The 14,285-nt window shown below is 50.4% G+C and overlaps 5 protein-coding genes across 5 annotated transcripts; 2 read left to right on the forward strand and 3 right to left on the reverse strand.

Moving 5' to 3' along the window:
- Positions 1–3,694: 3,694 nt before the first annotated feature.
- Positions 3,695–5,645, reverse strand: bna4 (kynurenine 3-monooxygenase; the record flags this gene model as incomplete). Its single annotated transcript, XM_058453816.1, has 3 exons — positions 5,506–5,645; positions 4,995–5,209; positions 3,695–4,909 (listed from the first exon to the last, which is right to left on the reverse strand). The coding sequence occupies exons 1-3, from the start codon at positions 5,621–5,623 to the stop codon at positions 3,695–3,697; spliced, it is 1,548 nt and encodes a 515-aa protein (XP_058308007.1). The 5' UTR covers positions 5,624–5,645.
- A 322-nt stretch (positions 5,646–5,967) lies between these two features.
- N7498_006755 (methionine aminopeptidase MAP1) lies at positions 5,968–7,281 on the forward strand (the record flags this gene model as incomplete). Its single annotated transcript, XM_058453817.1, has 4 exons — positions 5,968–6,102; positions 6,176–6,203; positions 6,258–6,574; positions 6,634–7,281. 4 exons carry the CDS (start codon positions 5,968–5,970, stop codon positions 7,279–7,281), a joined length of 1,128 nt encoding a protein of 375 aa, XP_058308008.1.
- A 1,058-nt stretch (positions 7,282–8,339) lies between these two features.
- Positions 8,340–9,615, forward strand: N7498_006756 (cobalamin-independent methionine synthase II family protein; the record flags this gene model as incomplete). Its single annotated transcript, XM_058453818.1, has 2 exons — positions 8,340–8,598; positions 8,648–9,615. 2 exons carry the CDS (start codon positions 8,340–8,342, stop codon positions 9,613–9,615), a joined length of 1,227 nt encoding a protein of 408 aa, XP_058308009.1.
- Positions 9,616–10,531: 916 nt separating this feature from the next.
- On the reverse strand, positions 10,532–10,972 carry N7498_006757 (uncharacterized protein; the record flags this gene model as incomplete). Its single annotated transcript, XM_058453819.1, has 1 exon — positions 10,532–10,972. One exon carries the CDS (start codon positions 10,970–10,972, stop codon positions 10,532–10,534), a length of 441 nt encoding a protein of 146 aa, XP_058308010.1.
- Positions 10,973–12,429: 1,457 nt separating this feature from the next.
- N7498_006758 (NAD(P)/FAD-dependent oxidoreductase) lies at positions 12,430–14,110 on the reverse strand (the record flags this gene model as incomplete). The annotated part of the gene is made up of 7 exons (XM_058453820.1): positions 12,430–12,616; positions 12,684–12,992; positions 13,046–13,152; positions 13,215–13,374; positions 13,436–13,545; positions 13,606–13,764; positions 13,829–14,110. The coding sequence occupies 7 exons, from the start codon at positions 14,108–14,110 to the stop codon at positions 12,430–12,432; spliced, it is 1,314 nt and encodes a 437-aa protein (XP_058308011.1).
- Between the last annotated feature and the right edge of the window lie 175 nt (positions 14,111–14,285).

The following is a 14,285-nucleotide window of genomic DNA, read 5'->3' on the forward strand; positions in this document are numbered from 1 at the left end:
TCGGGAACTATCTCATTCTGTTTCTTAGGTGTCTACGCAGTTTAAATATCAAATCACCTCACATGTGCATAGGTGCCCTCGAGAGCGTCCTGCTGACTTGGAAGGCTCGTCGACAACTCTGCCTACGAGGCTACACCACTAGGAAATTGCGGTTGAGAATTTATCCTGCATTGAACTGTGAAAAGGCTCTTTTGAAAAATCTCTATGCGCTGTCTCTATGTGATTTCAAAGGTTTCTTCAGTTCTCATTCCACATGTATTCTGTATAGCTAAGGAAAACGCCGAGGTCCGTGCGCTAGACCAAAGGTACCGCACGGCGGTCAGCCTAAGCAGGTCGTTGGCCAGGAGCGACACCCGACTTGACTATTACATCATGGGAAATTTACAACGACGATTTCTCAGTGAAGAGCTGCCTTACTTGGAAATAGATTGATAGTCTACTTTTGTGCCTTTCTGAACATTGAGTGAAGTGGTCCTTTCGCTGTCCTAACCTCTCCTACCTTCTCGAAGCCAAATTTTTCATACAACCTAACCCCTGCGGTTGAAGCTAGCAAAAACCCATCTCTCCCATTTCTATCAGCTTCATCACATGCCCATTTGAGGAGCATAGTGCCAACACCTTGACGCTGATACGCTGGATTCACAGCAACGATTGTGAGGCCTAAAAAATTAGTAAGCATAGATCATGGCAATGGAGAAGGAAAATCTTACACCAAATATCCGAGTGGCCTTTCAAAATTCGATGCTGCTCTGTTATGAGAGTTTTCGCAACTTTTGAAAAAGCCTCCTTATCCAAAGTCTTCGGTTCGGGATTGTCTACCACAACCTGGCCCCTCCGGCCACAGTCGTCTTGGGTATCACTGCTATTTAGGAGTGACCAGCCCGCAAAACCCACGGGGCTCCCATCATCAGCGCAAGCTTTGCGGTAATGAGATTTGTCTTTCTCCAGAGCCAGTCTTAAGCCATTTGTCATCCAACGAATTTCTTCCTCCTGTGTCTCCGGAGAAGAGAGCGGAAACATTGTAAGACGAATGGGATTGTCTTGCATTGCAGGGAAGTCGCAGTTCCGAATTAAGCAATCAGCATCTGAGGCCACCACGTCTGCGAGAGTGAGATACATCAGGAGCTCTGATATGGCCACAATTATCAGATATGGTATTCCCGCAATGCGACGATACACCCTGAGAAGTCAGGAGGTAGTTGTACAGCGAGTGAACGGAAGCGCAATAAATAGCGCGGGGATATATGTTGGACAGCAGGTCCATACGTTCACAGCCCCTTCTGCCTCTTCCCCTCTGGAGTAAGCCTCTTCATTCTCGGGTGCCACTCCCAGACCGCCTTCCAAATCGATTAGCCAGGAACACACTCAACACACTTCCAAGGGCCTAGTATCTAGCGCAAGTTCAGCCATAGATAGATCACGCTGCCTAGATTTGGAAATACTTTCTGTTAAGGCTAGAGATTCTAATTGGGCATAATTCACTCTCACATGTTACGGGAACAAAAAGCGGCACGGTATTCTGAACACAACAGAAACTAGACTCCACACTACCAGCCCCTTTTTTAGTATAGTAGGCCTGGATACATGTGATGTGATTTTTGACCTGCAGATTGTCCAGCCTATTAGGATATCTATTACGTGTCCTGTTCTGGAGGCGTGCACTAAAAGTGGATCACTAAATCCGTTACGTTTTGATCGAAATAATGGGGGAACCTGTAGTCCACTTGCATTTCTTTGAGTTGTCGAAGTCGAGGTTGAAGTTTGTTCAGCACGTGAGCTACAAACCACACTGCCACTGCAGTCTGCCTGGCTAGGAATTCCTGGCAATGCAAACTTGGGCACGTCAAATTCAACAGTGTTATTCCCATAGTTCCACTCTTGTCTAAGATACCTGTTGATAAGCTAGTTTAATTAATAGGAAAAATCTCTCTAGCCGCAAAGTACCCTTCGTAATTTGCGTTCAGATTTCGACTGAAGGCCACGGAAGATAAGAGAGCCTTTGCGTCCACTGTTGTTATTTGTTGTTAGTGAAGAGCAGAAATAATCATTTGGAGTTAATCAATAAACCATCAAGTGATTACCGGTCGAAGACACATTGGATCCATTGTTTTACTCAAAGCACCATCTTCATTCTTTTACCCAGACTGATTCATAAACTTTTTAGATATGAATAAGCAGATAACGTGTTTGTGCCCTAGAGTACATAGACAGATTCTGAGTTATTCCGGAATCAAGTTGCTCATGGAGGCCTTTCTTAGTTTGCCCCAGTTGATTGGACGCCATCCGAATCCGTCTAATTTCCTAGGCGATTGCCACATAATTAGTCCTAATCTCCCCCTAGATTCTTTCCCTTCTGTACTTTCAGATAGTGTCTCCGTCACACCCTGTTATCACGAAGTGAATTCATTTGGCTTTCTTTAGTCTATCCACCTTCGCTTATCCAGTCATGCCAGTGACAGTGGATCCCTCCCAGGTTGAAGAACTTCTCGAGACTCACAGAGCGTCTGATGTTCACCGTTTGAATGAGGATAAGCCGTCACCCAAGGGGCGGTATCTGCAATCTTTCAGAATCATCATCCTCCAAACCACTTGCATCTTCTATGTGGTTTCTTGTTCTTTGTCTCATTGATCCTGAAAATATCTTTACCTAAATTAAACTCTAACGTGGAGCCTGGTTTCTATAGTGAGTAGAGCGGAAATACCAATTTAGGGTATCCTAGGTTATACTTCGACCTTAAGACTATCCGAAGACGACCTGATAGCCTTAGGAAGAGATACCAATCTCTATGTCCGTTGGCCAGAAACCTATGGAGGGGGTTATCTTGCCAGGTTGGAGATGGTACATCAACTTCACTGCCTGGTAAGAATGTCGAATCAAATAAAAGGCACCTATAGGACATGCTTGCCTAATATTTTCTGGTCGTTTGAAGGATAAAATTCGCAAAGCTACTCGGCCAGACTACTATGGTCAACGAGTCCACCAACATGTTAGTGAGTCGCAACTGATTCGACCGAAAAATGCCTATAGTGCAGTGGGGAGCTGCATAAATATTCCAAATCTGACATATTTTAGGTCACTGCATCGATTACCTTCGTATTATGAGACAAGACTCACCTGCGATACCTGAGCTCGGTCCAAAGGATATCACTGATTCGGATCCTATCAACGCTCAGGGCAGTAGCAACCACAACCCTAGAAGTACAGGCATATATCCTTCCCACCTATCTCCGTCTCCGTCACCGAGCCCAGAACACCTCACAGGCATCAAAGGTACCCACCACGCACGAGATCAACGAGCAACTTCCGTTGGCAAGATATGCGACGGAGGTCTGGGCAGGCCATGCCGCGTTGGCTCAGTATTAGTTCTAAGGACTATCAAGTTCCTTGAAGAGGAAATGAAATTCCAACGATGGAGTCGCTTTGTTTCAGGCTGTCCCGGGGCCGCGTGGTGTACGCCACAGGGGGCTCAAGTCTAGACTACAGCGAGCTTGGATCGATGGACACTTCCGCTTATGGAGCCATCCAATGTAACATAATTTTTGGAGTGACTCGGGCACCGACGCACTCCCGGTGGGGATTTTCAGGGAATGATTAATTAGTCAATCAATCACTTGCGATAAACTAATTCCCCGGCCACTACAAAACACTATGTTAAATGCGATAAATTACAGCTTCATATCTCAACGACCATGTCTATTTAGGAAAATCTGCATTCACAAACCGGAGGCGTGGCCACACATTTGCTAGACCGTGTAATGACCACCGGGCGAAAGACACGGGTGAAAAATATCGTGGATATTTCCACATCAACACTGACAGTGCCCCAGCGGCAGTGATCATCGCCGAGGTGAGACCGATTCCCAGCATTTGACTCTGATGCTGGACCGCCTGTATAACCTCCGAGTATCGCTGCGTGCTGAAGCTGATGCGAGCATATTGCGTCTTCCAGCCAAGGAACGGCAGGTGACGATCGATGGTTTCCTCGATGGACTTCCGCAATTTATACAGAGGGGACTTCACGCCCGCTCGCATCTCGAGGTAATTCTCTTTCGACAAATCATTTATCGCATGCGCATCATCACAGCGCACGTCTGTGTACGCCTTAAATGCCGCTTGACGTCTAACGCTGCGGGTGTACACGCTGGTGTCCGGGTCGTAAACGCCGTGCTCGTCGAGTTGCTCGAACAAGACCCGCACATCTTCAAGGCCGGCGTTGAGGCCCTGTCCGTAGAAAGGCAGAACGGCATGCGCTGCGTCACCGATTACCACGACAGTGGAACCGTGATGGTGAGGCCGGCACTTGATGCTGATCAATGGCAAGTGAGGGTTGAAATTGAACTGTTCGCGGAGGGCCTCGGGGTCGATGAGTTCGGGGCAGACTCCCGGGAAGTGCTCGTCGAAGAATGCGTGCAGATCTTCGTGCGCATTTTCCAGCGATGTGTAATGCGCCGAGGGCGCGAAGAGCGTGCATGTAAATGACTTGTCAGCCGATGGCAGGGCGATGAACATGAACTCGCGCCCGGGCCAAATGTGGAGATGGTTCGGAGAGATGCGGAATTCTCCCTTCTCCGATGGCGGGATCCGGAACTCGCACCATATTGTGTCGATATACTCTTGCTGATAGTCGACGCGGGCGAACTTCATCATATGGTAGCGGGTAGCTGAGTGTGCACCATCAGCGCCGATGAGGTAGTCGTAGGACACTTCGATCTCGGGCGACCGTCCAGCAACACCCAGCGAGTCGGGTTGAGGAGTCTCGCCGGGGATACGGCGCTCAAACCAAGCCTTGTTGGTGCGGAAGTCGGCACCAGTCAGCTTGTGGTTGAAAAAGAGCTTGACATTCGGGGTCCGCTCGAGCTCATCGAGCAGAGCGTTGTTGAGAGTACCCCGATCAACTGCATTGATTGCCTATAGACATGTGGTCAGCCCTGTATGTCTGCGCAACCCATGTAACGTGCAACACGCGATATGCAGGGGAAAGTTTAATTCATACTCGGCCGTGCACGTCATAGGCCTGTGCGGCCTCCCACAGCTGCCCGCGCTCTCGGCCGTGGATCATCCGCCCGAACATGGGGATCGTCTCGTGAAGCACATCTTCAATCAGACCGGGCCGATGTGATTGCCGGATCGAGGCAATACCGCGCTCTGACAGAGCCAAGTTGATCGACTTGGTAAAGTTCAGCGGCACCGTTCCGGGATCGCGCAGATCTGGAGGCGCGGAAAACAGTTATTTAGCTTTCCCCCGGGAATTTTCGCAACGCACGCAAGCAACATGACAGGGATGGTGCAAAGACCAAGGAGTCAGTTGCACCCGCATCAGGCACAATTGACTTCACGCGGGAAATAGGGACCTTGCGGGATCGGGGCGTCGTATAAATTTGACTCCCGTCGGAGCGGATTTCACAGCACCACCAGATTCGCGGCATTTGGGCCGCTCCTCTCCTCTTCGCTTGCCTCCGCGACTCCGCGAGGGATATATGGGTATAAGGGGTAATGAAACGTACCTCCGCGCAACTCGTATACTTCAACTTCGTCGCCTCGGCTGGCCGCGTAGAGCGCCGCCAGGGACCCCACGGGCCCCGCACCCACCACAACGACCTTTTGCCGGGAAGAAGCTGTCATCTTGCAGTCTGACGGTGCAACTGGATAGGAGAATCTGAAGCCAATCCGACTTCCCAGGACGTGAGGCGAACAGAATCCGACTCACGTGCTGCGACACCTTGCCCGAAATGGAAGAGCACAGGAGCGCAACCGGAGGATGACAGATGATCATTAATAATCGGTCACTACCTTGTCGCCTTGCCGCCTTGCCGCCTTATCTCTCAGGTGAAAGGGTACGCTAACCCAATACAGACTAGCGTGTTCCGCGAGACCGCGGGGATGAAGTCTTTTTTCTTGATCAGGAATGATGAACTAATACCTCCCATCCAGCGCGTTTCATATTTTCGTACGTGGCCAGTTTCACCATGGCAGCTGCAACTGCCCGCAAATGCATCGGGGTGGACTGCTCGAATGACGCAGGCACCCTGCAATGCCCGACATGCCTCAAGGCTGGCACCGACAGTTTCTTCTGCTCGCAGGACTGTTTCAAGCGGAGTTGGGTAGGCACTCTTGGATGATCAGGGGCATGTAATGCCCCCTTTGAACCTTGGGGATCCAGGCTAACTAGACCAGGGTGAACACAAAGCCGTCCACAAGAAGAGTAACATTCTCTCCAATCTATTTCCTCCGAAGGTAGTTTCTGAACCTGATCCAGCAACCGGCAATTTCAACCCGTTCCCCTCCTTCCAATTCACCGGTAGTTTGCGTCCCGTCTACCCGCTGTCGCCGAAGCGCACCGTCCCGAGCACCATCCCCTACCCTGACTACGCCAAAAATGGTATCCCGATCTCCGAGCAGCGCCTCTTCGGCCAGCGCAGCATCAAGATCCTGAACAAGGAGGAGCAGGAGGGCATGCGCCGTGTGTGCCGTTTGGCCCGTGAGGTCTTGGATATTGCGGCCCGCGCGTTGAAGCCCGGCGTGACGACCGACTACATCGATGAGGTGGTCCATAAGGCTTGCGTCGAGCGTGAGGTAAGATTGTCCTCGAGCCTTCGTGGCATGCCAACGTAGCACAACTGACGTCTAAACAGTCCTATCCTTCGCCGCTGAACTACATGCACTTCCCAAAATCCGTCTGCACTTCAGTCAACGAGACTATCTGCCACGGGATTCCCGATCAGCGGCCTCTGGAGGACGGAGACATCATCAATATCGACGTGACTCTGTACCACAAGGGATTCCATGGTGATATCAACGAGACATATTACGTTGGAGACAAGGCACTCGCCAACCCTGAGGCTGTTCGCGTGGTGGAGACCGCACGTGAGTGTCTGGATAAGTCAATCGACCTGGTTAAGCCGGGCATGCTGTTCCGCGATCCCGGCAACGTTATCGAGAAGCACGCCAAGTCCCGCGATTGCAGTGTCGTCAAGACCTACTGCGGTCACGGTATCAACCAACTCTTCCACTGCGCCCCCAACGTTCCCCACTACGGCAAGAACAAGGCCGTAGGCACGGCCAAGCCCGGCATGTGCTTCACCATCGAGCCCATGATCAATACCGGTACTTACCGGGATCGAACATGGCCCGATGACTGGACCAGCACGACCGCGGACGGATCTCTGTCGGCCCAGTTCGAGCACACCATGCTGGTGACCGAGGACGGCGTGGAGGTTCTCACGGCCCGTCTGCCAGATTCGCCGGGTGGTCCGGTCCCGATCCCCGAGACGGCGAATTAGAAAAACGGGAATTGAATGTACTGAAGAAAACTTGCATCCAAAGTCAGATACCTGATTAGAGCATAATTTACGACCTGTCAATGCCTTTGATCACCTATTGGCCCTGGCCTTTTTTCACAAGCAATATATATAGCTAAACTTTGCATACCTACATTCACTTAATACGTAGTCGCATCGATTTCCGGACCCTTACTGAATTCTCGAACTTTTCTTTCTCTGAGTGACTGGCTTCACTAGAAGAAATTGATGTTGCCATGGTTAAAATGGCGGTGGGATAATTATGGAATCATTCGGGTTCGAAAGACGTTGTGGGGCCAGCTGGATGTCTTGATATGTCGGCAATGCTGCAGAATAGTATCAATAGTACAGCAATTGCAACCCCAGAACACAAATTGTCTTCCGCCTCCGAAGTGCTAGGCCTTGCTATTTTACCGAGTTTAATGATTTATTGAATAGTGCAAGTTTTGATTCGCCCACAGATGCGGCTCTTATTCTCCGCTACCAGTAGACTGCCGACAGGACGCACGAGTGCACAGGCCATTGCTATGATGTAATTCACTAGAGCAGTTGAGGCCGAGCGTTATCGTTCAACTCGGTTTCTTATATTTTCATGCAATGGACCGTGATCGATTCCTTGTAAAGCATTTCTGTATACCTCGAAAGCCTCATGTGGGGCTTGATGCATACCAAGAAGCTCTATAGATCTGTATTATTGCTCGTGCTGAGAGGACATTGGCACCTGACAGATACCAATGGGTCCACTCACAACTCTATCAAGGGTCCAAGACACTGAAAATAAGCTTAAATCACCGAGAAAAGAAGTTTCAGGTGACCCCACAAGCAGAGAATAGGTGAAGCCTTTTGCGACTGTTCGCAGCCCCACGTCGGCCCCTCCTCCACATGAGCACCACATTTGCACCTCCAGCCGATTTCTCCTTTTCTTATCTCTAACAACTGTTCTTTTTGGATATTGGCTATTGTCTGAACCCACATACTTGGAACAGACTGTATCTATCAGATTATTGAGTTTCTTAAAACCGGAAATCCCCCAACATATAATGGCCAGCCAGCTGCACAGTGCACCGCCCTTCCGGGCTGAGCATATGGGCTCATTGCTCCGTCCCACGAACCTGCTGGAGGTGCGGGCGAAGATTCGGGACACTGGTATCTCCGAGGAGGAGGCCGGTCTGCACGCCGTCGAGAAGGAAGCTGTGCGTGATGTCGTCCAGCTGCAGCGGGACCTGGGTATCAAGGCTGTCAGCTCCGGCGAGTTCAACCGTACCCGCTTTTGGGGTCTGATGTGGGATGAGTTTGAGGGTATGCCACGCCACCACTCGTGATTGAGCAGGACTAACTGAACTTTTAGGAACCATTCGTCTGCAAGATGCTGATGCGTCCATGTTCCGCCTGTACCACCCTGACGTCGTCAGTCTGATCGAGAAGGACCGCAAGGTTATGCCTGGTGACTCGGTCATTGCCGGCTCCAAGCTATCATGGAGCCCCGCGAAGTCGGTCTCCAATCTACACGAGCTGAAGCTCATCCAGGAGGCCACCCCCAAGAGCGAGTGGGGCAACATCAAGCTCACCATGATCACGCCCGCCTGGTTCCACATGCGCTACAAGCAGGGCAAGGCATACACCCCTGAGGCGTATGCCAACGATGCCGAGTATTTCCAGGGTGTTGCCGAGGTGTACCAGGCCGAGTTGGACGCTCTGTACAAGGCCGGTCTGCGCAACGTTCAGTTCGACGACCCTGGCATGGCGTACTTCTGCTCCAATGCTTTCCGCAAGGGCTGGGCGGAGGACAAGGACAATACCGGCAGCGTCGATGACCTGTTTGACGCGTACGTCAAGTTGTACAACGACTCTCTCAGCAAAACCCCTGCCGATATGCACACCGGTATTCACCTGTGTCGCGGCAATTTCATCGGTGGTCGGCACTTCTCCGAGGGCTCGTACGACATCATTGCCAAGAAGTTGTTCGAGAACCTGAATGTCAACACCTTCTACCTTGAGTACGACACCGAGCGTGCGGGCGGCTTCGAGCCCCTCAAGTTTCTGCCTAAGAACAAGAACGTCGTCGTCGGTGTGATTAGCACCAAGCTCCGCGAGCTCGAGGACAAAGAGGCGATGAAGGAGCGCATCTACAAGGCCGCGGACTTTGTGGCTTCGGGTAGTGGTGAGTCCCGCGAGGAGGCCTTGAAGCGCATCTGCGTCAGTCCCCAGTGTGGATTCAGCACACACGAGAGCGGGTATCCGCTGAGCTTGGAGGACGAGAAGAAGAAGCTGAGTCTCGTGCGTCAGATCGCGGATGAAATTTGGGGCGAGGCGTAGGGTGATAATGGACTGTGATGTGACACGACAATGCAAAACTTTTCTGGAATTTCAACAGCGACGGGAAACTTTGATGTGGCACGAGATTTATATTTAGGTATTCAACAGATGTGCTGAACTGCACGGACAGCATCCTTTTATGGGAGAGAGAATGAGATGAACTCTATTAAATAGTTGGGTGTCTGCCAAGGTCCCTCGATACTAACCGCCAGACCCTTATCCTCTGGACCTCTTTTGCCCCACCCTTCCAGGCACAAGCAGAGGTTCAGTAAGCGGGCAGTAGTCTAAAGCTGGAAGCCCATGGCTCGGCTTGGCGCTGTGCTTTGGCTCGGGGTTTTAAGGCATGCCCGTTTGTTGCTCTTTTCTTGGACAGTCTGCTGTTCTCCTTCCTGGCCTCCGTCATATCGGAAATAATCTTCCTTATTTGTCCGATGATCACCGAGCTCCTTGCTCATCTTGCGGGGGAAGCTCAGGGGACCCTGGGAGGGGAACTGGGCAGGGCACGGACACCGAGATAGGTCCACTCTTGGCAAAAGCCCCTTCCGGAGGCCAACAATGGCAATACAGGTTTGTCCATAGGCTCCTTGCACTCCTGCGTGAAACTTCATTTCTAAAGTGATTTGGTCAGGACGAGGGCTACAAATTCCTTCAGGTCCTACTAGAGGCAGGTAGCTACCGGGAGTTTCTGAAGTATTTATGCACCATTTAATTGGCAAGGTGCTCGATATCGGGAAGAATACGATGTTCATATGCAAATTCGCATTATTATTCACACCCTTTCATTACAACATATGGCTTTAAGTACAGAAACAGCTAATTCAATGTCGTGAATCCATCGTCATTAGACAGATTGAGAGCTTTGGTTTTGTCATCTCAAATCAGCCGTAACAGCCTCCCTTCAGATAAATCCTCGCATTTAGGGGAGAGCAGCGGGAGCGTAGGCCTGGTTGGGCTTGACGACATCTCCGCCAGCAAGCTGTTTGTCGGTGTAGGCGGGCCAGACAATCTGGCGGGTGTTGCCATTGACAACGGACATGGTGGTGAAGCCATTGCCCGCGCCGAAATAGCCGCTCCAGCCGGAGGTGATGGTGTAGACGCCGCATGTGGCAGGGCCACCGTTGGCCTGGGAGGCGTCGGTGGCCTTCACGACATAGGTGCAGGGGGTAGCGGCGTCAGTGCCGACCTCGATCCCGAAGGTCCAGGTGCACTCGGTGTTAGCGGCGTTGCAGACGCGCTTCATGTTCTCGATGGTCCACTCGGGACCGTTCGCCATCATGGACTTGCCCTGAGCCGGGGCAGCCATGACGGCCGAGGAGGACAGGAGGGCGGTAGAAAGGATAATCTGAGTGATCTGCATGATTGCGAGGTGGGTAATAACTGAATATTGATGTAGAGAGGATTGAAACCGAGTTGTTGATACTGTGGAAGTGTAGTTTGATGATGGAAGGAATAAGTAGAGGATCTAAGGAAAGGACGAGGGTATTTATGGCTTTTCTAATCCGGTTGCATCATCATAGAGAAGATCGAGGAACAAAGCATCATAACTCCATCGAAAAGGGCTCTGATGACCACTCCACAATGATGTCTTGAAATAGATTCGACTAAAAGCTAGTGAATGTAACAGTGGACGCGGGACACGTAGAAAATGCTTCGCCGGATACTTGCTGGACATGTCTTACTCATGTACAAGTGAGACATCGGCCCGAGGCGTATTCCATTTGTAGTTCGCCTGATTTCCACGGTAAAACGTTCTGCACGAAGTAAGACACGTTCAAAACCGGGCCAATCGGGGCTTGGGGTGCCTCGGCTTGGCACCCCGCGTATGTCCGAACGGGGGACGACGGGGTTCACACCGTGCCGATCGATTGCCGGGGAAGTCTCGAGCTAAACCGGACTGAGACAAGCCGCAGATGAGTCTGCCTGTATTTAGAACGACTAGGCCAAAATGGGTAATTTACCCCCAGGTCCCTGCGGTGGAGCACATCACCGATCAATTCTGAGGCAACAAAACGACATATCAGGCCTTCCATGCCGGTCAGGTGGTCCCTCGTCCTCTTCCTTGCAGAAATGACTCGGATATTATGACACTCGACACAGCCGACTACTTGGTGGCCTGATTAAAAAAAGATGAAATACCCGAGAGCCACTGTGATCAACACGCTAGTTTCAAATTCACGTGCAGCCCGTATATCTCGATATCCCCGGGTCTGTAAAAATCATGTATACCTCTATGGCCATTCAACAGAGACATAAGCAGACCTACTGTCAAACATTATCCTTTCCACGTGCACCTATACATACCAAAATGTTCCCGGCCCGACTGTCTTGTGGTTATTATACTTCGACTCAGTCACAAACGCTAAAACCGACTCGTTCCAAATTGATTGACAGAATTTACATTTCTATTCCATCTACAGCAAAAAAAAAAAAAAAAAAAAAACATCGCGAATAGAAGTATATCATGATAGATAAAATTAAATATGATGTAAGCAAATCAATCTTGACCCCACAGATGCATCTGCGCATATTTCAATGTATCAGCCTAATGAACAGGTGACGTAACATAATTTCACAGTGTAACTTGTTGAGTCCCCGGGTTTTAGCACTGTACTAATCGTCTTCGAGGAGACTTTGTATCCTCATTCACCAGGATAATATACTTGGTGCCGAGAAGCAGGAGACCAAAATGTTGTGGATTTGGGTCAATCGACCCACCTGCTGCGACAGGCTGCCATCGAGCGCCCTCGTTACTGGGAACGACCAGCTCATCAATTCCGTGGTGAGCATCCACAGTGAGCGCAGCATAAATCTAGATCATAGCTTTGCATCATGTTTCCACCCCGACATATCAGCAAGATCCTTTGGTGGAGCACCGCGTCTAGACTTAAGGGCATCGCCTCCTGGTCTCCATTTCCACGCATCAGCTAAGTTTTGCGACAGAGATCCCTCTAACAGCTCGACAACGTGCTTTCCAATGTTGGGTAGGAGCTTGAAGGAATGGCTGCAATTACAAAGTTAGCATAGATATCGCCGTACAGAGCCTCTGATCTGCTTGATTGCTCACTTACCCACTATCTCCAGTGGCCAGGATAAAGTTCTTCCACTTGGGATGCTCACAAATCAGTAGATTCGCGTCGGCAGTATCGGTGCACCAGCACATGGTCCGGTTGAAAAGAACCTTGTCCGTGAAGCGTGGCATGAACCTTGCGATCGCTTTTCGAATGGTCGCCTCAGAAGCGTCTGGGTAGGTATCTGTGGTGTTTTTGGCGTGTGACCGAGGAACGGATATCATCTTGGGCGAGGCGGCACCGTAAGGTTGATGCTGCTTGAATCGAGAAAACCCGGGAAACTCGTCGCAGACTTTGATTACTCCATGTCTGCAGATGCGGAGTTAGCATGCCCATTCGCTCGCTTTGAAGGCGGTACTGACTCATTGGGCTCGAAAAAGAAACCGTATTCGGCGTCGTATACTACGGGCACATTCTTGTACTCGGCCGCCTCCCGGGACGTGAGTTGGATATGAGCGAAAACCCAGGCCTTCGATCATTATTCTATCAGTGGCTTAATTGAAATTTGAAAAAGTGGTGTCCTGAGCTTACCTTCGAAACACACTGATCCTCCAAATCTACCAAGGTTGGACTCCAAGCACCGGCAGCCAAGACCACCTTATCGGCATAGTATCTTTTTCCGTCTAACGTTTCCACGCCATTGCAGGTCGTTCCATCGGCGGCGAACAGAGGTCGCTTAAATGATCCGGCACTACAAATTCGCATTAGTAAACACCAAACTTGCCAGGGGTTCGCAAAATATCGTTACATACCCGCCAAATCCGAAATTGACGCCTTGGCCTTTTAAGAACTCGCCTATCGCATTGATGGCTTTGGCTGCAGCAAGCCAGCCCCCATCACTGGAAAACAAGCCTTTCCAACCCTACTTCCCGCACTTCAATGAGCCTCTACCCATCAAAATCTGTTCATGCCAAAATATTACCTTGATCTGTTCCCGCGTGAAGTGTGGCGCTCTCGCCAGGATTTCATCCTCATTTTCTAACCAGACGTTCGTCTTCTCTAGCCCGATACCCGCCTCGATGAGGGATTGGTATTTCCGTCGAAGGTTTTCAATCCCCTCTTCTGACGACGAACAGTCAATCTTATATGGTGACAACATTAAAACCCCATTCATCAGCACTGGTAGAAACGACTTCTTGACTCACCATGCCAACGTTGTGGAAGAAAGGTTTGAATAGCTCATCGTTCTTCCACATGTCGAGAGACTCCAGCGAAAGTTGCAAATCAGGTCCATTGCGTAATCGGATGCCCATGATCTTATTAAGGTCGTGGCCTGCGGACTGCAGTGATGGGATTGGATATACATCAAGGACGGTAATGTTCGAAGGAGTGTATCCAGAACGTATGAGGTGCAGCGCGGTCGAAGAACCCATCGTGCCGCCTCCTCCGACAACAATGACCTTGGTGCTTACACGCAAATGAGCCATATTGTCGCCAATTGACTTTGTGCGAGACTTGCGGTTGTTAGATAGATTTGAACGAGTTCGGACGGAAAAGGTCAGCTGCGGATTGACTGGGATCAACTCAAACTGGAGTTTCTTGAAGAGCACTTGAGTTTATAAGCGATCGGGACAATTCAATGCGACCGATCCTAGTATGTCG

This window comes from Penicillium cinerascens (genome assembly GCF_028974065.1).
Source record: "Penicillium cinerascens strain IBT 15544 chromosome Unknown contig_6_segment0_segment0, whole genome shotgun sequence".
In the NCBI taxonomy this organism is placed as follows: domain Eukaryota; kingdom Fungi; phylum Ascomycota; class Eurotiomycetes; order Eurotiales; family Aspergillaceae; genus Penicillium; species Penicillium cinerascens.